This window comes from Hetaerina americana, unplaced genomic scaffold (genome assembly GCF_022747635.1).
Source record: "Hetaerina americana unplaced genomic scaffold, ioHetAmer1.1.p SCAF_4, whole genome shotgun sequence".
Taxonomy (NCBI): Eukaryota; Metazoa; Arthropoda; class Insecta; order Odonata; family Calopterygidae; genus Hetaerina; species Hetaerina americana.
The window spans coordinates 57,543,233-57,566,042 of record NW_027286985.1 but is presented as its reverse complement, the minus strand read 5'-3'; the positions used below and the strand labels follow the sequence as shown (position 1 = coordinate 57,566,042).

Sequence of the window (22,810 nt, the reverse complement as noted above, 5' to 3'; positions counted from 1 at the left end):
TGAGTATATGGAATCATGAGGTGATTTCGACTGAACAAAACTGGAGAATCTATATCAAATAACAATGATGCCATTTGCAAGAAAATAAGTATATTTTACATTGGAGCAACAGAATGGAGGAAGATGAAATTAGGCCTTTTTTCAAATCAGGTGATAAAAACAGGAATTTAACAACCAAGAGATTGTGCAAGCAATGTTAAAATCTGATCACATGGATTTTATCAGCCTGGTTGGTATTAATGCTAATCACTGATATAAGATGAAAACTAAGTAATTCCTTGAAATTTGATGTGGCTATGTAAATACTGTGAAAATTACTGCTGAGAAGCAAGGCATTAACTGGTTCATAAGCTCTTATATTGATTGTTATTTCAAAGAAATCAACCCTCAACAGTGTCAAATGTTTTATGATACATATTGCCTCAGAGGGAAATGATGAATCTTCACAAGACAATGTTTGGTAAATAAAGAAACTAAGATAATGGTTTATACAAGTAACTAAAATCCAGAATCAATATCAATCTGATTTCAAAAAATAATTTTAAACATCATGAACTTAAATTCAACTCTGTTATGCGATATGCATGCTAATTTAAGGGAGTCATTTACATATTTTATCATTATGTAATTACAAATTATATTGTCTTATATCAATTTTTACTAAACAACAGGGAAGGAAGACATTCTTTCTCCAGATCATTCACACAGAGTATGTTTGCTACATGGACCACAGTTTCACCATCTGTCTTAGAGGTGAAACTTTTACCCACCAAAGTAACCTAATTAGTGAAATATATGAAAAAGTAAAGCCTTAATCTACACCATGTGGAAAAATGTAGAATAACCCTATAATAATAATTTTAGTGCACATCAAACTTCCTATTGGGCTGAGACAATTTAGCTGCTGGTAGTAATGGAGAGATGGTGCAGCCAACATATTACACACTAATCATTAGCATTCTTCACATTAATATATAAGAAGTGCAATCATGGTTATTTATAGCAACAGATATCCTATAATTGTTCAAATTCCATAGTATGAAATCTGATATAATGTTATTCCAGGCATTGGTTACCAACCATGAATCATTGGAGCTATAGAACAATTTTTTAGTGTATGCTGTGCTACCAAGGAAAATCACAAAATGGGAAGAGATAAAACTAGGTGCAAAAATATCCATGGACGAACCCCAGGGCCTTTGGTAGACAATGAAATTAATAAATAATCGTAAAAAGATAAAATATAATATGCACATGCATAGAAATTCATGTGTCAATTTTTTAAGTCCAAATACACATGTCAAAATATATACTTCATAATTTCTTTTTTTATTTCTCTTAATTGAGCCTGTGTCTTTGCTCCTTTCTGACGTGATTTATACCATGTACATACACCACCCACCTGGTATTTTTGTATTATGATCTCTGGGCAAATAAAAGTAATAATAATAATAACTTAGAGAGCACATTGGATTTCACCTATAAATTATCTCTTCATGTCAATTATTGGTGGTAAACATATAATAAATGTGGGATTCAACTGATCGAAGATGATAGCTACATATGCTGCAAGGAAAATTTATATACATTAATTACTTATTTTTTCCTTAATTATATGTGGCATGCCAAGATACACATTTTGAGTTTAGTATCCAGATTGAAAATAGACATTCCCAATTTTGGTTCAATGGTTACCTCATTCTATTTAGATCGGTGGAGGCCAAACTGTCTCGAGAGTGCAACCTTGGCTGGGCATCCACCGTGGATGATGACGGGCCCTCCAGCCTCTCTCTTTCGGCTGCCAAGGCACGTTCTCTCTGCAATCTTGGTAGGAATAAAAATAGTGTATTAGTTTTCCGATGGGTATTCATTATATGGTGGTCGATCATTTAATTCCTTCATTTGCCACAATTTTTTTCTTAATACTTAAGGTATATTATGACAAAATGTAGGGGTGCTCAAGGCATAAATTTTGATTCACTTGTTTAGTAACTTTTTGACAATCATTCTCCTCCTGATCTTGACAGACTTTAGATTAAATTATTCTACCCTACTCTACGGTGGAGATGTGCACTGAATCAATATCCACATGTATACAATAAAAAGAGAAGGTAGCTTACAATCTAGTACTGTATGGGCACTCTTGCTTTTATCAATTAAGTGAAAGTTAAACCTGAGTCAATAAAAAATCAAATTTAATTCTACTGTATTTTTATATGCATTAAATACATCATATTAAATTCTTTATCAATCTTCTGTTAAGTTACGACTGATAAATTTTGTTACTTAAATTATATTGATGGCAACATTTTTTAGGATGTGGATAATGGATTGATTAATGATTGCAAAACCTTGTATATTAAAGAAGTGTTAAGGAGAGAAATTATCCCTCATGAAATTTCTCCACATTTATTTAAAATATATGAACATTTTTAACATTTACTATTTAAAGTGGTATTGAAAATATGCGCAGAACATGGACAGTAGTATTCACTGTAACTTGTATGGTTTGTATTATTTCCTTATTCATCATTACATATTTACAATACAAGAGTTTAAGATGTAACAAATATTTTCATAACATGAATTGATGTACACACTTGAAGAACTTTACTCTTCATATTGTTTTGAATTACATGAGATATAGGTGTACTTTTGAAGCCTTCCTCAAAGCTCAATAGCATGAGCTTTGTGTATTTAATGTAACATATGTCTAAGTGATAATACTTAAAAATGTTCATGGAGGTAAATAAAAAAAAATTAACTACCTTTTATGATACTCACTGGATTTCCTGGACTAACATCCCACAAACTTTGATAGCATTAAAGAGGAATTTTATTTTAATCAATATTGATGGTACCTTAAGTTGTTGTATTATATCTAACAATGAATATTCAGTTTTAGCAACAGAAATATTTTTCCCAGAGAGTGGACAATTACATACCATATGCTATATATTAATTTTCCTGTATCCAAATATATTGATTGTAATATTAGAAAGCAAGCATAATCTGTGGCTATTCCATACCTAAATTTGCAAAAAATAAAGCAAGGTAATTTATATTACAATATTTAATACATGTATTCACACTGAATGGGAGCCTATTTAAATTTTATAAATACATATGCAAAAATATGTGCACTGATGTGTATAATAATACCGTGTTTATCATAATTAGTACATTTACGCATTATAATTTTAGGTATGTATTCATATAAAATAGAATATATTCATTAGGTATTAAGAATTTACAACTAGGTACCAATATATTGTTTACTGCTGTAAGTATATCTGCATACCTATTATTAATGCTTTATTTTATTTGGTTTCATATTTGTTTACTGAAAAACACTTTCATTACTAACAAATGAATTACATTAGGGCATCACAGATCAACATGTTAGAGTAGACCTTTATATTTTTGCATTAAAGCCATGCAAAGCATACCTATGTATTTATCACAAATCACGTACGCAGATATTTAACGTGGGCAAATATGAAATACGTTGTGGGCTTTGGTAGAGCCCCTACAGTTGGAGAAAAAGCACTGAATCATGCATAAATATTGATGAGAGATGCATTTTTTGCAATTGTGATCAGCATGTTACAGCCACTATATCTCACCTCTCTTAAATTCTTAGATCACCACTTGAAGGTGCTGACACAAAAATTGTAAATATTTACAAAGCTACTCCTTTGGCTCATAGCATGAGGCTAATGATAAAAATATAATGACAGTTCACAATTTCTGCCATAAATACTATATAAATACCATCGGCTAAATATGCCATAAATACTATTGGCTATGAATATTATTTAATGAGAGAGTAAGGGAAAATTTCAGTCAATTCAAGGGAGAGTTAAAATAGATACAGGAATATGGTGTAAGTGTAGTTAACTGTCCTGGATGCATATATTATATGCTGCTCTTTTGTAAATTGCATTCTCTAACCTCAGTTGAAACTACTAATCCCTACTCCCACAATCATGTTTTTCCATTTATAATTATTCAAATAATGTTTGAGTAATTAAAATATACTCTATCAATATACCACAACTTTGTACCTAATGCTTTAAACAGTGATTTTTCTTACTAAGCCTTTGCCATCATCATTTATACTTAGTAGTTTAATATAAATTAAAATAATAAGTCAAAAACTATAAATGCCTTCATTAAAAAGGGCAGGCAGCATTTTCTTACAACCTAAGCTATAAAATTCTTTTGATTTGGTAGAGTGATTTGCATCTAAACACATCAAATATAATTAGCTAATTATGTCTATATTTTTCAATTATTAAGTTATTGAAGGGCAGTAGGTGTTCTGAAAATATTGCAGGAGCTTGAAAATTACATAGAGTTTTCTGGGAGACAAACACATCTAAAAATTAATCATTACAGAGAGCTAGAATTAGCTTCCCTATTAAACTATCATTAATATTTTAGAAATGATATCCCATTTCATCCTCATTTTTATACCATACACCACTCCTACACTTGGGAAGAAACCTTTGGTGGAATTTGGGCGGGCTCAGCAAGTGGAACAGAGGAATTCCAAGGGTCATTTGGAAAATGGAAGGAGCAGCAAAGTGAAGGCGGAGTCCTCAACATTCTATTTACCACTGATCATCAGAAACAATGCTTCTCATTATACAAATGTAACATATTATCTACTATATGTTTACTATGTAATATTGTACTTGGGTTGTCTCCAGCCATCTTACTTGAGGCCCTTGAAAGTGGTCACGGGTTTTTTAAAACTCAGTAAGGCCAAAATCAAATAGTGTAGCAGCTATGGGCTGTGAACTAGCAGCCAGTGATTCGATTACATTGATTTTTCTCAATCCTCAGTCGTCATCCTTTAATCAATCATGGACCCAAAACTGAACAACTTAATTTAAACTATTTATAATGATATAACTGATGAAGAGAACACAAATCACATCCAATAGGGATTTAGTAATAGACATAATCAATGAAATTTAATGCAAATATAAAGTAATTGTCACTGAGTGCTTGATTGTGAAAAATTATACTTCATTCCTAAAAACTGTTCTGCAAATTTTTCCATATTTGCCAAATGCAAAATAGGTTTGTCTACATATGTCTGGTGTTTCCATGAGGACCAATTTAGACCTAAAATTATAAATTTTCTACAAATACTATTCAGGTATCATTATTGCAAGCTGTTTGATGATTTTGGAAGATCGGCCTACAAAGCACATGAAATTTCCAGTACTGTATGGATATCAAAAGAACGTGCCAGTTACATTTAGCTTAAGGAGTTGCACTTGACAAAGCTTTATGTAAGATGGGTGCCATACATGCTCACTGTAGATCAAAAACACATTTGGATAACACTTTACAAACAGTGCTTGGTGCATTTTGTAAAAAACAAGAGTAATTTTTTGCATCAATGCATGATAATGGATGAAACATGGACCTGCCAATGCACAAGAATTGAAATAACAATCCATACAGTGGATAGAGGCTGATCCTTCAGCTCTGAAGAATACGAAGACAGTGATATCGCCAGGAAAGGTCTTGGCATCAGTTATTTAAGATGTCAAAGAAATTCCATTGATCAGCTATCTTACAAAAGGCAATAAAATAACTGGGGAACACCATTCTATATTTTATAATGAAACTGGATGCAAAAATTTGTGAAAGTAGACCTGGATTGCAGAAGAGAAAAACTGTTTTCAATTAGGAAAATGCACCTGCTCACAAACATGTCTTGGAAATGGAAAAATTGAGGAAATTGCATCATGAAGTGCCAGAAAATCCACCCCATTCACTGATTTGGCTCCCCTCAAACTTTCACTATTACTGAAAACTCAAAAGTTTCCTCGCTAGTCCATTTTTTTCGTTCAACCAAGAATCAATTGCAGCTGTGGACAAGTACTTTGCAGAACTTCTGAAAGAAAACTACAGAGATGGGATAATGTCACTGGAATGACGCTGGATGAAATATGCTAATATTAAAGGTGATTATGTTGAAAAATAAAACTTTTTGAAAACATAAATTGCCATTTTCATCATCAGGAAGAGAACATTTCAGAGCACTCTGAGATGTTATATGATGCATAAAATCTTTTAATGAGATTTTTACTTTAAAGTAAAGAAGAGTCCTGATTATCAATGAATTAATTACCCATTACTCATGGAAAGGCGCTCTCTCCCCTCTCACCCAATCTTTTCCCTTCCATCTCACTGAAATGCTAGTCGGTCTTTTAATTTGGGCGAAACATTTTTCAACTTATAGGCAATGAGGCACCTGGAGATGCAGATATGGGCTAGCTGTACCCAAAATGTTTGGGAATAAGGGAAGTCATTGATATTGATTAGTTAGCTCAGCAGCAGGGAAAATGGTCATGTTAGAGACCATTAGGGGCTAGGACTGCTGAGACATATGAAAGGTCTCACAATGGACCTTATGTCACTATCTATCCCAGGTGGAGGGAGTCATGAGCTCGCTTCTTCTGTGTTCTTCTCTGACCACTTACTTTAGAAAGGGAGTCTGCATGGCATCTTGCAGACTATTGTATGGCTTAAAATAAATATGTACTTCCACACTTATGTATGGTATGTAGGCATGAACTTAGTAACTAATGATATTGAGTGTATAGACATAATTGATTTTTGATTATGGACTTTAAGTACCTAATTGAATGTTAGCTTTGTGCAATTTCTCAGAGAGGAAAATAGAATGAATATTTGGGCCAAGGAAATTATGAAGAAAACACCAATTAACTTACTGAAGGATACATGAAAGACACATATATAATATGTCACTAATAATAAGGTCATAAATGCCTGGAAGTTAAAGCGTCTCGAATTATAAATAATTTTTAATTATGATGTTGTTTTCCCCTTAATTGCATTGATAGTAGAAGCTCTTCTGTATTTTGGTTGTAAATATTATTACAATAATCAATTTCTTAAAATATATTCATGATTTTTAGAGGTCATTTTACAAGATGAAGTTGGAGTGTGTGTATCCTCCTTTTTCTTACTCCTGAAGCCCATTCCTAAATCTGTGATTGACTATTATATTTTTCTGATTGAAAAATTGGAAACAATGAACAATGATAAAAAACAAGATGGGAAGCATTCATTATTCCTGACCTCATTTCATGCAAAAAGGGTATTTCATATAAGCCAGGCTACTTTATTTCAATAGAAGAATTTTTCAATGTCCTTTGCAAGACTCACTAGCCAGAGTTAACTCTAATGCATAAGGGTTTGAAGTATTAGCATCAGAAATACCTACTAAAGAGCATGGATGGAGTGAAACTAATACTGGAGTTCAAATGATAGAAAGAAATAAAATTATCACACTCATCAAAAGATCACATTCCCAAACTTTCATGTCAAAAGCACCTGACAAGGTACAGGTATTATGGAAATAAATCTGAAATTATATTATAATGAATAATTTGGAAGTTTTTAAACAACTCTAACTAGTTAGTGACTCAAATACTCACTTATTCTTAGACTGGCGCATGAACTGCTGTATTTTCCTTGCTGCTTGATGTTGCCTTCGTTGAGAATATGTCCTTCTGTCAATTAGTAAAACACAGGATGAATAGTTGAAATGTAAATGAAGATTAAAGTATCGTAACCATATGAACGTATTGCGAATGTATAGAGAATAAATGTGAATTATTTAAGAAAATACTACTGCATCAGTAACAAGCACCAATAAAATGTATAGTGCACAAGGTAAATAGTATCAAATTAATATTTAACAAGGAAGACAGGTATACATTTGATATGACAGGTAATCAAACAGTGGAAGGAAGAGAAAGTTTTCACGGTGCCAAACAAAGCTCATTCTAGCATGCAGATTTAAGAAGCATGCCGCAAACGTTGTTAGGCTAGCAACAATCCTAAGGTACATGACTTACGGGTGTAATAGACTGGATGCCCGGCCAGTAGAGGGTACAAAAAGAGACGGGTAATGGGAAATCATGGGCCAGCCAGCATCAGAAACACCGTTGGACATCACTTGATTCTCCGGAGCTGCCCAGCTGGGCCTGCACCCGGGTGACATGCCAGGACTACCTACCGAGGTCCCCCACATCTCCAATCCGGGCACCCTGTCCACAGCAGCCAGATAGCTGCTGCCCCACAACCATGCAGCCATTTATTTATACAGGTCACATATACAAACAGATGCATGTACAAACACAAAAACAGCACATTCTAAGAGTAGGAAGAGAAAGAACACACCAAAAGGACAGATAGTTTTTGGGATTACTGGTGCAAGTGACACAGGCCATACCCAACAGGAGAGACACGGACCAAATTTTGCTTGGCACCTCAGACAAACCAGAAAACACCACCACAACTACACCAGAGCAGGAAGGGAGAGAGGGGATTAATTGGGTATGAGGTTTTAGCGGCATCTGTTAGGGGCTTGCTTTCGAGGTTGATAGAACTGTATTCTTTAAATAAAAAAAATTGCCACCATTATTTGAGCACAGTGGAGAAAAAATAAAAATGATACTCAAAGGTTTTTTGTAGCCTGGGTGTAATTTTAATATTTGGTGCTTAGAGGAAGGAAAGCAATATTACTTGTATTTTCATAATTATTAATACTGAAAATGCTGGGGATGGCATTGCTAACACATATAATTTTGACAACAAAAGCTTAATTAATCTAATTTCAGAGTCAACTGAAAATTTAAAAATAGCAACACTGAAAAATTTGGTACAGTTTACCTACTAATCAAAATGACATTCATTCAAATATATTTTCAAATATTTTTGCTAAAATTTAGAAAAGCATGTTAGCAATAAATTAGCTGTTAACATATTACATAAAGCAAAGTTCTTATCAATATTAAGATAATACACTCCAAACTACTCAGGAGTATATTTTTTATAATGAATACCTGTATGTACTCAATAATTTAATAACATGTGATTATTTAGGCATATATATTTATTATATTACATAGAATTATTAAAGATATGAAAATAAATTCTATTATTGGAATTAGCATTCAATATTTAAACTGTATTTCTTAAAAATCTTGAGCTTATCATCCTCCTAGATGAGGATGAAATAAAGTTTGTTTAAGTATGTAAGGCCTTACCTTTCAATGCAATGGACTAATTTTGCAAGTATTAATCGGCTAGATTACATTTTTACAATAAGATATCATCTTAAAATAAAAATTATTTGCATTTTCACAAGAGAGCAAATTTTTATAATATCAGAACATTGTTTGCACAAAAGTGCTTATGGCCTCCCCCATTAATTTATTAACTGTCTTATCAGAGAAAGCAGTCTATGAACCATATTTAGATGATAGTGCTATCCATGTCTGAGGAATAGGGTCATTATTTGTGTGCATGTTTTTCTAATTCCCATGATCATTACAGAATATTCTAATATTATATCAATTTATAACAATCTTGGAAACCTAGGCCAAGATGTTCATTATTTGTCTGGATATACCTACAAAGTTGCATGATTTATCAAATACAGTTATTTTTTCTTTGAGAAATATTTTTATGGCTGATTTTAAGCTCATACAGTGCAATGAGAATAGAAAATTACTACCAGTAAAAATGGAAAAATATTTAGGTATCACAAAAAGATGTATCAATTCAAAGTCTTTCCTTTTGGCTATTTATTTATTATTTGAAAAGTAGAGAGCTATGAGGACTGACACATTAATACATATGTTGTTTGTGTAATTACCATGTTTATGAAGAGAAAATTGAACATTTTCTGTGCCTCTACAGTACTTTTGATTGAACTACATAATAATATTCACTGGCCTCAATGTAGATGGTAAGACTTGACCTTCTTAATCATCTTATCCTTCATGATAATATTTATGCTAGGTCTTATAATGTCAAATATGCTCACAGGTAAGTGATTTTACGCATATTATACATGAACTGAAAATAGAGGTTTAGACTAAAATCAATATAAGGCTATATTTTTCACCCTTTTACTTGCAGGCATTTTATTTTCTTTTAGGTTGTCTTCATGGCCTAAAGAAATTTGATTGCATATTGCAAGGGCATTTGATCCCACAAGGTTAGTTAGCCAGCTGGTCAAGGGGTTGCAATCATTGCTGAGTGCATTGAAGAATCAGTGAGACAAGTATGGAATGAAAATCATTTCAAACAAAATAAAGATGATGAGTTTTCAGAGAAATATGAAGGCTAGTATAAATAATAAAATAAAAAGGCAAAAACTAGAGCTGTGGATCAGTTTATCTATCTTAACAGTGCTTGGACCAAGATGGCCAAAGTAGTTGGGACTTTACAGGGACATTGAGTGAGGATGCTGAGGAAAAGACTAGTAAAATCTTCGCTATTTAATGTGCTTTGATATGGATAAAAATATGGTCCTTGGAGCAATTTGATTAGCACAGTTTGGAGGGTTTTGAAATGTGGATGTGGAGAAATACGTAAAAGGTAAAAGGAACATAAATGTAAATTTAAATATACTAAACATTGTTTACTATGGCAACTTTCAATCACATATGAGCTAAGGCATTATTTTCTGGGAAGCATCACCTGGCTTCTGTAGAGTTTTTATAATGCAAACATTTTTGTATTTATTATTTATATTGGGTATTTAGCAAAATACCCCAATGGCAAACTTGCAAACATAATTTTAAAGAATTGGAATTCTAACAGTGCCTTGTATGTATGTTTATTACTTACGTATGAATGTTAAGGATAATTTGAAACAACTAATCACTAATGCTCAAGTAAATAGGTAAAATACTTGTCAGAGTGTTGATGTAAATTTATTCTGCCACTCTTCTGCTATGCATAATAAGAGTCCCTTTCAAGTGTCCATCAAATTTTCAACTATCTGCAACCAGGCATAAAATATACTCCTTCTAGGGGTACAAGAATTAAGAAATATCTCATTAAAAATATCTCGGGCATTTTCTGATAGATAAATGCTATGATAGTATGAAAGAAGTTCTGAAGTCTTTGGAACACTGAAACAGCTGAGTGTTTGCTCTCTGTCTTGTCCAAAATTTTATTTTGTGAAGTTCAGGGACCAATAAATATTATTATTATTAACAGAAAGGAAAATAAATGAAGAAATATTAGGAATGTTGGGGGAAGAGAGAGGATTGTAGGGAGGCGTCCAAAGGAGGTAGAAAAGATTCACGCAGAGCATTTTGATTGGTAGAATAGTGAAGGTTGGATAGAGGAGAGAACTTTATGTATCTGTGTGTATATATATATATATATATATATATATGGTTTATATATATATATATATATATATGGTTTATATATATATATATATATATATGGTTTATATATATATATATATATATATATGGTTTATATATATATATATATATATATATATATATATATATATATATATATATATATATATATATATATATATATATATATATATATATATATATATATATATATATATATATATATATATAAACTGAACACCTACAACAACAACCAGTCTGAGAACCAACAAGAACTTAACCCAACAACTGCATGCACCTGTGAGTTGCCATTATGCAGTTCTCTTACCACAGTAATGGCAGTACTGATACATAAAAAGCTAGCTTCTAGCTTTTAGTGGACTGTGTATAATGGTGGGTGTTCAGTTCTCATTTGACTGTACTTAGTAGTTAAAAGTTGGGAGGGAACTACATATATGATAATCATGTGGAGTATCTACTTGTGTGGAATAATTATTTGTACTCTTGGTAAACCACTCATTGTTTCTCATACAGTTTTAACTCTTCCTTTTAACTATATTCTATCGTGTGTCCTGTTGTAAAAAGTCATCTTCACCTTTTCCTGTGAACGACCATTTCTAATTATAGCACACTTGGGAAAAATGGCTTCCAAAGCAACCAAAATTCATACATTATTTCCCTCAAAGGGCCAAATCACAAAACTTCTGATATATTTAATGATATTCCTCTACATATCCATCCCAATTCGTCATTCCACTCATTAAAAGAAAGCTTAACCTCCTTTTGGGGGGTAAAGCATACTGATTAAGGACCAGAATATTTCACAGAGTTCATTCTATCATTGGTACTATAGATAAGAAAAAAATCAATAAATTTAAACTGTTATAGCAATACTCCTGTGAGCCCTGCCAAAATTATCCATACTTTCACTGAACTATGATATAACTACTCAAATTTGAAAATTATTTTTATCACCTCCTTGTTACTTTGATGTATGATATCATACTAAAACACTATCTGAATATTTTATTACAGCATGAAGTTAGGACTATCTTTCAATATAGATTCTTAAAATTTCTTTAGTAAAAGAAATAACTTCACATAATAAAATTATGAGAGAAATACTGGAAAAAATATTTTCTGTGACAGGCACCTTATAAAGTGAATAATATCCCTATGTGAAGAGTCTTAGAGATAATGATGTGTCAAGATTAAGACTGCTTTCTCATGGCTTTTAGAAATAGCACATATTTCAAAATTCATCTCCCCATAGTAACCCATGCTGTTTCCATTGCCTACACACAAAATTCCTGAACACTTATTATGCTACACATGCATTGGCTGCTATTGGATGAAGCCATACACAGATTCAGGCAAATTAAACACTCAGAATCTGTAAAGCACCAATGGCATCTATGCATGTTGAATTAAAAAATTAGTAATTATGCTCTTGCAACACTGATGGCACAAAACAACGCCTGCCAACTACCATTCTGTCTCACTTTAGCTGTGCACATGGCATGAGGATTAGTCAATTCTCTCCCTTTAATTAAAAAACAATTTATTATGCACCAAAATAAAATGAAAAAAGACAACAACAAACTGAACTGCACACCCATTTAAACAATGATGCAAGCGAAAGCCCCTGACCGCCATCCAAGGGAATAGGTATACGTTTTCGTGTTTTAGGTATGAGTAGGGAAGTGGGAAGGATGTGAGGGTGAACTTGCATGGGCAGACCTCCGCTGGGCAATGGACTTACTTGAGCCCAGCACCCGTGGGAGTACCCTCACGACTCTGTCTGCCCCTCTCCTGCTCCCTGTAATTGCGATAGTAGTTCTGGATGCAAACGGCAGCCTCCTGACTCTTCTTGAAACGTTTATGCTCACAGTAACTGCGAAACTGATTCTGTATTACCATAGCTGCTTTGGTCATCTGCTTGAAGTATGCATACTGCATGAGAATGGAAAAAGAGACAAGAAAGTGAAACAAAAATGCACAGACACATCTTGTTAAGCTAACAATGGTCTCACAACAGATCCATTCTGTTTAGTAGGGCAGTCTAACTGGGCAAAATTTCACCATTTCAAGTTTATTTCCAAGTCCACTGAGGGAATGAGAGTGGTAGGGATACTTTTGTTGCTTTTTTTGTTCTCTATCAAAACATTATTAACCAATGAAAATAAGCTGTCTTGCATAATTTTTAATTATATGATACAGCCCTTCTGAAAAGATGAAGCCAAGTTGCAGCCTGCCTCTTCCAGCACATCAGCAGAACAAATCATTTTAATAATGTCAAAAATATTCAGGAAAAAAGAATTTGTGCTAATTTTTTTCATAATGTCCATCAGAAAATACAATGCAGAATGCAGACTAATCATATAATAATGATATTGATACTAGTGTTAAAAGAGCTAATAAAATGTTGGGGTTCATCACCCGATTCACCAGAGATATTTTTGATGTAACTTGCATCAAATCACTATTCACCATGCTTGTTTTACCAATTTTGGAATATGGCTGCATTGTGTGGTCACCATTTTATGAGTGTCATATTAATAGGCTTGAAAAGGTTCAAAGACGCTTTATTAGGCTATGCATGCGCAAACTTGGTGTTGACATGTACAATATTTCGTACCCGGATGCATACAAGGACCTGGGGATCTCAGTTTTATCTTCCCGGCGCATCATGGCAGATATGATGTTCCTACACAAATTGTTGAATAATAGCGTGTCCAGTCCGGAACTTTTGGAATTAGTCTCTTTGCAAATGCCTTCTTATGCTACCAGAAGCAAGTTATTATTTCACAGAGAATTTTATAGACGCAACTATATGTACCACAGCCCAATAGCTAGAATTCTGAGGGAAGGAAATGAACTTCCTCCTGAAATTGATTTCTTTGCTATGAATGCTATGCAGTTTAAGCGATGTTTGAGATACAATTTGTAATTGTGAAGAAATTTCTTTTTCTTTTTATATATATATTCTTAAATTTCAATGGGTAATTGCCCGTGTATGTGCAATACATGTATGTATGTATGTTGTGTTGTGCAATAAAATAAAATAAAATCACTTCACTTGAACATTTTCACAAGGAAAAGGATATAAAGCCGAGAAATTTGATTTAACTGGTGAGTATGTCACACACAGGTGTTCTGTATTATACTGTGTTGCCATTTTTATGATCATATTATGCAATAAGGATAAAAAATGCACCAAAATATGAATAAGATGCTTGTGCAAGAAAAATAAAAAAAATGTTTTAAATCAACAATTTCATATTATTAACTTTATTATATAGATATTATAAACTTAATTATAAATGTATTGTAAACTTTATATTTGCATCCAATGATCTGGTGGCTGATAATGCATACAGTAACAATTATCTGCCAAAATTTGTACATGTCACACTTTCTGCCATACTTAAGAAATTTATCAATGTAAGCATACAGCCACCCTACAGTGAGTCTTTTAAAGATTAATTACTCTGGATAATTGGAACTCTATTGTAATATTTGAATGAACATTTGTGTATGACACTGCAAATAAATGATGGACCACCATTGAAAAATTTCTAAAAGAATCACTAATAAGCTTACCTGCTTATATCGACGATAGTAGTTCTGAATTAAAATGGCAGCAGCTCGTTCTTTATCTTGTTCTTCAAGTTTCTTGCGACCCTTGTAGGAACGATATGCTTTCTGAATTATTTTTGCTGCTTCATACAGTTCCCTCTGCTCTCGATCTAAAAATGACAAGTACCATTAGAATTAATGCACTGTGAATGATGATTATTGATTCATAATATTGCTAATATGTTCATTCAATAAGTCTGTTTAAATCAAAAATTGATTGAAGATCGGTTGTTAAAACTTAGTGCTTCACATATGAATCTTAATTCCTTGGATTCTTGATATCATCAGGTATGAACCCAATATTTTTTATGCAGAAAGGAGATTACATGTACAAGAAAGCATGCAGCATCATTGAAGTTTATATTTATTGTATGGCACATTTATTCCTTAGAGAGTACATAAACTCTCTGATAAATATGTATGAGACCATAGAGGAACATATCTGAATCTTGATATTTACTCAAGACATTACCTGCCTACTTATGAGTCCAGTGTGTTTTTCTTGACTCCTTAACAGCTCAAATTTACAAGTAAAAATAAACCATACATAATGATAATTGGAATAATGATGGTGATGAGTATGCATGTAAAGGTTAGCCAAGAAATAATCCTGTTGGACATTCCAAGGAAAATGCCAGTTGAAGCTAGTTGATTCCTGGTTATATTTGACTTGATCTGGTAAAATGTTGGCTTTAACTATGTACCTACCAAGTTCTGATGAGTTAGCCTTCCAAGTGAGCAAAGCATGCAATAAAGCAACAAACAAAACAATAAATGCTGGCAGTATTGCAGCAGTACCAGCAATTGTACCAATTCAAGAATGTAGTGCAGCAAAGCAGGTTAATCAGGATGGAATTTAATAAACTACCTATATTTCTAATATTGAACCATGCCCAAAACTAGTGATTTTTTGACAATATAATTTTTCAGTCAATGAGACTACCAACATCAGCTTATTCTAAATATATCCAACCCAGATGACCATATGTTTAATAGAAGTAATATTATTATGGGTAGCAGGTGAAACACTAGGTACTTTCCAATGCCAGGAAATTCTGTTATTAAGTGAAGGATGCTCACACACTAATCACTATAATATGATCTCCTTAACATAAATAGTTAATATTTTGCTGTTTTTGTTCAGGAGTATGATATACCAACCTGATAGAGTGAGATTGGAAAAATCTTTCTCAAACATGGAGCCAGAAGCTTGGAAGAATTCACAAAAATCAGCTGTTGTGGGTGGAGGTGTTGGAGAATCAAGCGTAAATGAGCATGGGCTTTGTAAGCAGCTAGAAGATGCAGGTGAGAGGCTGGAGCTTGGTGTTCCCACATCATAATACCTGTAAAGATAGTTCATTATTCCTTCCTTGTTATTTAAAAACAATAAAATAGGCAGTGCTGGAGAAACCTCCTGAAAAATGAATCATTATTATTAGTAGTAATCAAGTGGTTATGATAGATTTTCAATGGACACAGACACTAAAGACTGCTAGAGCTCTGGGTTATTGAGTGAAGGATCTTGGGTCAATTCCCAGGCATGCATGTGGTCTCTTTGTGCTTCACCAAGATTTGTGATTTTTCAGGTACCAGATCTTCCTAGGAAACAATAGGTAGCACAGGGAAAGGAACTGACCCCCAATTCTAATATCTGAATTTCACCAGCCTTTGGGCTTAGCACTAGGTGAGCTCTACCCTTGCCTATGAAAACCAACCTTTGGTTTGACTGCTGTGTTTTTTTTGGTATTTTTAAGACCTATATAACAAAACTCTAAATAAAATATTATATATATTATTCCAATTTTCTTCCTTCTAACACAATCTTTACCATCCCATTGCCTCTTAAAAGTGGTACATGCAATATCTGCTCCTCAGTGAGGTGACCACAATGACCCCGGGGGGGGGGGGGGGGGGGTGGCTGTTTAAGTTATGACATCCATTGAATTAAACATACTATTAAGGAAGGTAGTGGGAAAGCACCTCAATTATATCTCCCATGACAATCATGGAGGCAATGAAGGAATAGCAAACATTAAAGAAAACCTATATTATTTCAATGGAGATGCAATCCAAAGTAATGAATTGTGTTGAAATAAGTATAATTTAATGATACAATTTAAGTTACAATAACTAGTATCTAATATTGAGATTTTGATGATCTGGAGTTCGGACCTACATGCTCTGGGCTATATCTATTAAGAAATATATCAAAAGAACTTGAATTTCTTGATCTCAAAGCACAATTTGGAATAACTTACAAAGGCTCTCTAAAATGTGGTTTTTAATGTCAAACATTGTTTATTGTGTATCAGATACCATTAAAAACAAATGATACCTGATATCTACATATTTGCAGATCTCATATTTGATGTTGAATGCAACAGTTAATTTAGGCAAAAGTTATGACACATTTCTATCAAAAAACCATTAGGTTTATTAAAACATTGGCTTTTAACTATCCATGTATATTATAAATCATTGCTAAAATTTTAAAATGAATAATTAACCTTGAAACATTTTGTATAAAGCTTGCTTCTGTTTGAAACCTTAACAATTAATCTCATACCTGTAGTTGTGATCACTAAATTCAAAGTTGAATTCCACGGGCTCAAAAGAAGATGATGGAGGTTCATCCATCATTGGCTCTAAGAAAGGCTCAGAAAGTGAATGGTTTGAATGACTACTACTGGCAGATTCTGGTTGGGGGCTCGACTCATGGCTCATCATTTCCTCACTTTCATTCTGAAATTAAATTTAAATGGTGATATTTAGTTTTAAAATAATATAATACCACCTGCTGTTGGCATGATCTATACCTAATTATGTTTTGCCATTTATATCAGATTGAGATCAGTCAGATAAAGTAGACACTTATGATAACATTAATTAACATGAAAAGGGAATCAGAATTGAAGTATTAAAATTAGCATACATATAATAACAGTTGGAAAGTATAAACAAAAAGAGGAAATATACATACAAAGACATTCTGCATTATAAAGGTTGATAATAAGTAGTTCACTGACTATCATATGAGGAACTCTGATTTTTACTTATCTTTATATTAATTTCCATAACACACCTTAATATGTGATTTCTATGGCCTTTTGCATTTGATATTTCTTGATTTTCTCTTAGACCAATTGAAAAAATCATTCACTGAGATTATTTTTATGGCCAACTAAATAGCTGCATTAAATTAGTGGGATAAGTTAATAATAATTACAAAATTTATTTTGTCAAATATGTTAATAGTTTAACATATCATCTGCCAATATAAGGGACAGGAAAATTAGATTGCATCCAGCAGAAAAATGGTTAGGTACACTCAAAAAATGTAAGTAATCAAAATATAATCAAATAATTAACCAAAATTATAATAAAACTTAGCAGCCAGTAAACTTTGGAGTATATCTTACCATTTAGGAAGAAATTATGAATCTATTATTGCATTCTGCTGCTTTTTCCACCAATAGTGCCTGTTTCCTTCATTCAGTAATTGTAACTTAGAGGAAACAAGAACTAAATAGCCAAATATACAACAGTATGTGACTCGGCTTATGTATAAGGCACTAAACCAAGGATAGCATTTATTTATTCATTCAGGACTGACTGCTAGCAGTTTTATGATAAACACCATGCAATTTAAAGGCCCTCATTGAAAAGCCAAATTCTTGAGTATGCATTATTATTGCAATAATCAGTTATAGCAATATTCTCAAGGAGGTTTCAACAATTAAGCTTTGGGATATCGACTAGTATGTAAGCATACTCTACCGCAGGAGAAACATTCTTGCACCTTTAACCATCTCTTTCTCCCAGGGCCCAGAGACCCTTCTGCATCTAAAACTCATTCTTCCAACCTAACTAGTCCCTCCCAAACCCATTAGTCCTTGCATTCTGTCATCATGAGATATAACCTCTTTTTCCAACAGCTTGTTACACGCAGCACGTAAACACTACATGGATAAAATTCAACTGATTTACACATCATTAGATATAAAATTGATCAGGTAATCATTGGGAAAATAAATACTTTATATATCTTCTACAAATGTCAAACATTTCAAATTTATTTCTAGAAAATAAAGCCCCACTCTATAAGTCATCAAGATAAACTATATGGTGGCTACATCTAGGGATGTAGAGAGCAAAAGATACCTATTCAGGGAATAATAACGGCCTTATATCTGCTTTCTCTATACCCATGACAGAAAGGGATGGGCTCCATCACATTTTTTCATGCTGAGACAAAAGAAAATGATCCGGCCATTGTAGCTGATGGTTCAAAACTTATAATCAACTACTTTGTTGACTGCAATGAGTCATGAGCTCCCCATTCGCTGAAAAATTAAGTACCCATTGAACCAAGCATTTAGTGTTTAATTTTGCACCTGCTGAACCTAACAATCTATTCTCTTGCAATTACTGCCATTACATATGAGGAAATGTATATGAATATATATGTTTGAGTTGATTTGTATAACAGCAACTTTTTGGGACTCATAATACCAACAGCATGATTCCTAGATAATTTTTGGCTGTAACTGGATGCCAGATTAAAGCTTGTTAAATTGAATATCTATTTTTTTCATTTTCTCCGCGCAAAACAATAATCACTGAATTGCAATGGATCATAATTATCTGGATGAAAATTTTACAATTCTAGCAAAATTTATTGCATAAAAGTCGCATATTTAAGTGGCACTGAAGGATGAATCATATCTCCATCATTACCATCATTACTGACATTATTATTCAGTTATTCTGGCAACTGGGTCACCTACTTATGAGCCAATAGTAATTTTAAGGATTGTGTAACTTGGTAATTACATACTGGTATTATTTTATGCTTAATTATCTTGTCCAAACATTTTGTTGGTCACATGAGGTATTTCACTATCTATACTTTGTTTCACAGCAACTGTCTACTTTTACATGAAGGAAAAATATCATTTTTATTTTAATCCCGCCTTAATATAGGCCATTTCATATTTATCACAATGGACAATTTGGGGTTTGAAAATCTTAGTGGTATTATTATTTTTCATTTAACAGGCAACATTCATTTGAAGATGAATCTTTAAAATCAGGTTTGATTATTCTGTATTTTTCAATGCTTCAAATGTTAGATACACAGATCTTGGTAAAAGTCCATCTGCAAAAAAATGTTTGCCAATTTTCCATTTGTGGTTATTATTGATAGTAATAATTATTTTTAATTACATTTCACAACTCTAAAAGCATAGGTAATCATAAACTCTAACCATTGGCTGAATTCATGCAACATTCACTGTAAACTAGATAATTTGTACTTTTATTACCTTAATTCGCTCAGGAATAGCTGCAATTATTTGTTCTGCTAAAGCCAAAACTCTTACATCCTGTTCCCCTGAGAAAAGACATAAACTAATGTCATTAATAAGTAAAAGATTAAAGAAAACTAGTTGAAAATGCTGCTGAACCTTTAATTTGACATTTTGATACATTGGTCATAATTTTTAGAGACAAGAATAATACCAAGGTATATAAAAAATTATGTGGTAGGGGAGTTGAAACAGCTTAAGAATTTTAGTCATCCACAGGGGCTACAGACAAAGGTCATCAAGCTGGGTAATATATTAAAATACAACAATAAATTAAGAAAGCTTATATTACACACATGAAGGTAGTCATGAATCCATAACACCATGAATTTATAACATTCCTACCTTAAAAAGTAAAACAATAAACACAGGCTCACAACTCCATCAACTGGTATATAAAAAAGAAAATTCAAGCAATGAAAAACTGCCATGATCATATATAATCAAATGACAGTGCATAAATTAAAAACGTACGGTGTAAATTTACAGGTTAGGCTAATTACATCTCTGCTTTATCCATGCCACCTTACATATCCCTCTGTTGCACTTGAGTTACTCAATTGTTGACTTATATACCTCATGCAATTTAATGTTTAATTAAAAGGTTTAGTTGCACAATTGTTACAAATTTTACTTACTTCTAATATTTTACACTCAGTGCTAAAACATTTAATAATTTAAGTAGTAGCGTGTATATTATACTTCAATTGATACAGTAAATGGGCCATCAAAGTAATTAGCTAAACTATAGAAGTGGCTCTTCTTCTTTGAGTACTTTTTTTAACATTTTAACTCAAAGAGTTACAGTTGCACATTGCAACACAATCTATAAATTAGATTTATTGGTTCAAATATCTTGACAGCAAAATTTTCCATATTTAAAGCTCTTGAGATTTTTTCAAAGAAATCTCAAAAGTAATAGAGAACTTACACTGAACACTATCATAATTTTCATCTTGATAACTTATTAAAATACAAACCTCAATCTTGTAGTCCATACTGATTATGCACCAAACTATTATAAAAATATGTAAAAATGGAAGTGCAAAAATGAGCTCAACAGCTACTTATTGGAACTTGTACTACTGTGGGATATCTCCAAGCAATTTACATCCATATGTACACAAACATTTATAGTGACCAGCTTCCAATATTTTGAATCAAAGCTCAATTCACAAAAAGAGAAATATTTTATGCCATGAAAAATCACCATCACAATTATCCATTTGTTACTTAGTATGATAAGGAAAATACAAAATAATTCAAGGAGCACCTCCAGGGACTGGATTGTTGCGAGGACTTCCAAAAAACTTTAAATTTGGTTCCAAGGCTGGCCTTTGGTGGAATTTTAATTTTTGTATAAAAATACTGGGTTGACATACAATCCAATGAGTGAGAGAAAGTTGAACATGTAGAAATGCTGATTAAAGGTTGACCATTAGTCTACCATTTAAGGTTGGTTTTGGATGGACACCAACTTAACATTGCTATAATTATTATTTTCATCCAAACAGACAACCTGATACCCTACACTACATTAAATTGTTCCTTACTTCCATGTACACATAGGCTAGCACATGGAGAAAAAATTGAGTAAGGTCCAATGAGAAAAATCAATTCAATGTTAAAGCTTAAATTAACAAACACCAACAAGAGTGGAAACAAATAAAGAGATATTGAGAATGATCAATCATAAGCACATTGGAGTAGACTACACAAGCGTATTAGACAAATTAAATATGTGTATGAATTCATTAGTATTTGCATATTTAATGCTTGAGCATGTTTTTCTTCTTTTGCTCATTGAAAGTTATAAATATTTTTTCTTCTTTTCTAAATTTTACTTCATTATATTATTTGGTCTTTGCATTTTGATTAAAATATTTTACACTGTTAGCTTTATGCAAGAATCCCTTGCAACAGATTCCCATGTGTTCTCCTGGTGTGCTTTGTATCATAATATTTATGTGCTAACTACTTAATATGATAATCAAATAATATATCTAACGATTCCTAGACCATCTTATTGTACATGTACATTTTTTCATTCAAGATAACAAAAAGAGAACTGCTAAATGATTGTATATGTGTTGATGATATTGATATTTGCACCACAAGCCTTATTTATGGCTCATCATTTTATGTAAGTTAGTAAACTATTAAGCGACTTGGATGAATTCTTTTGTGACAATCTTCATCACATTTAAGAACTTATGTTTATATATTAAGTAATTTTATGATTGACGACATTTAATATGGTTGTACCATTTTTAAAATGAATAAAGTATTATTATTATTATTATTATTATTGTCACTTAAGGGTAGGTGAAAATGCCACAGCCCACAGCCAATTACCAAGTGCCAAAATATTTGCTGAAATGTGATGGAAATTTTATCTGTTCAATTGAAATTTTACATCTACCATTTAAAGATATCCACATTCAACAAAAGTAATTCTGTAACATCTGCATTCACTGGAAAAAACAATAATTCTATTACTTATATTTGTGTTCATGGCAATGAGCAAATAATTATACAAACTTCATTTGCAGAGAAGAAGAGAGTTGGCAGCCATCACAT

General features: G+C 32.5%; 1 protein-coding gene across 1 annotated transcript in view; it reads right to left on the bottom strand.

Annotated features, from left to right (window-relative positions):
• The window catches only part of Camta (Calmodulin-binding transcription activator), a 1,815,113-nt gene that overhangs the window by 5,452 nt on the left and 1,786,851 nt on the right, over positions 1 to 22,810 (bottom strand). Inside the window, exons 28-35 of the mRNA XM_071590285.1 lie at positions 20,189 to 20,256; positions 17,431 to 17,606; positions 16,026 to 16,207; positions 14,829 to 14,974; positions 12,988 to 13,178; positions 7,911 to 8,123; positions 7,488 to 7,562; positions 1,696 to 1,824 (exon numbers count right to left, since the gene is read on the bottom strand). Coding sequence (XP_071446386.1) covers positions 1,696 to 1,824; positions 7,488 to 7,562; positions 7,911 to 8,123; positions 12,988 to 13,178; positions 14,829 to 14,974; positions 16,026 to 16,207; positions 17,431 to 17,606; positions 20,189 to 20,256 — 1,180 coding nt within the window. The remainder of the gene's footprint in view (positions 1 to 1,695; positions 1,825 to 7,487; positions 7,563 to 7,910; positions 8,124 to 12,987; positions 13,179 to 14,828; positions 14,975 to 16,025; positions 16,208 to 17,430; positions 17,607 to 20,188; positions 20,257 to 22,810) is intronic.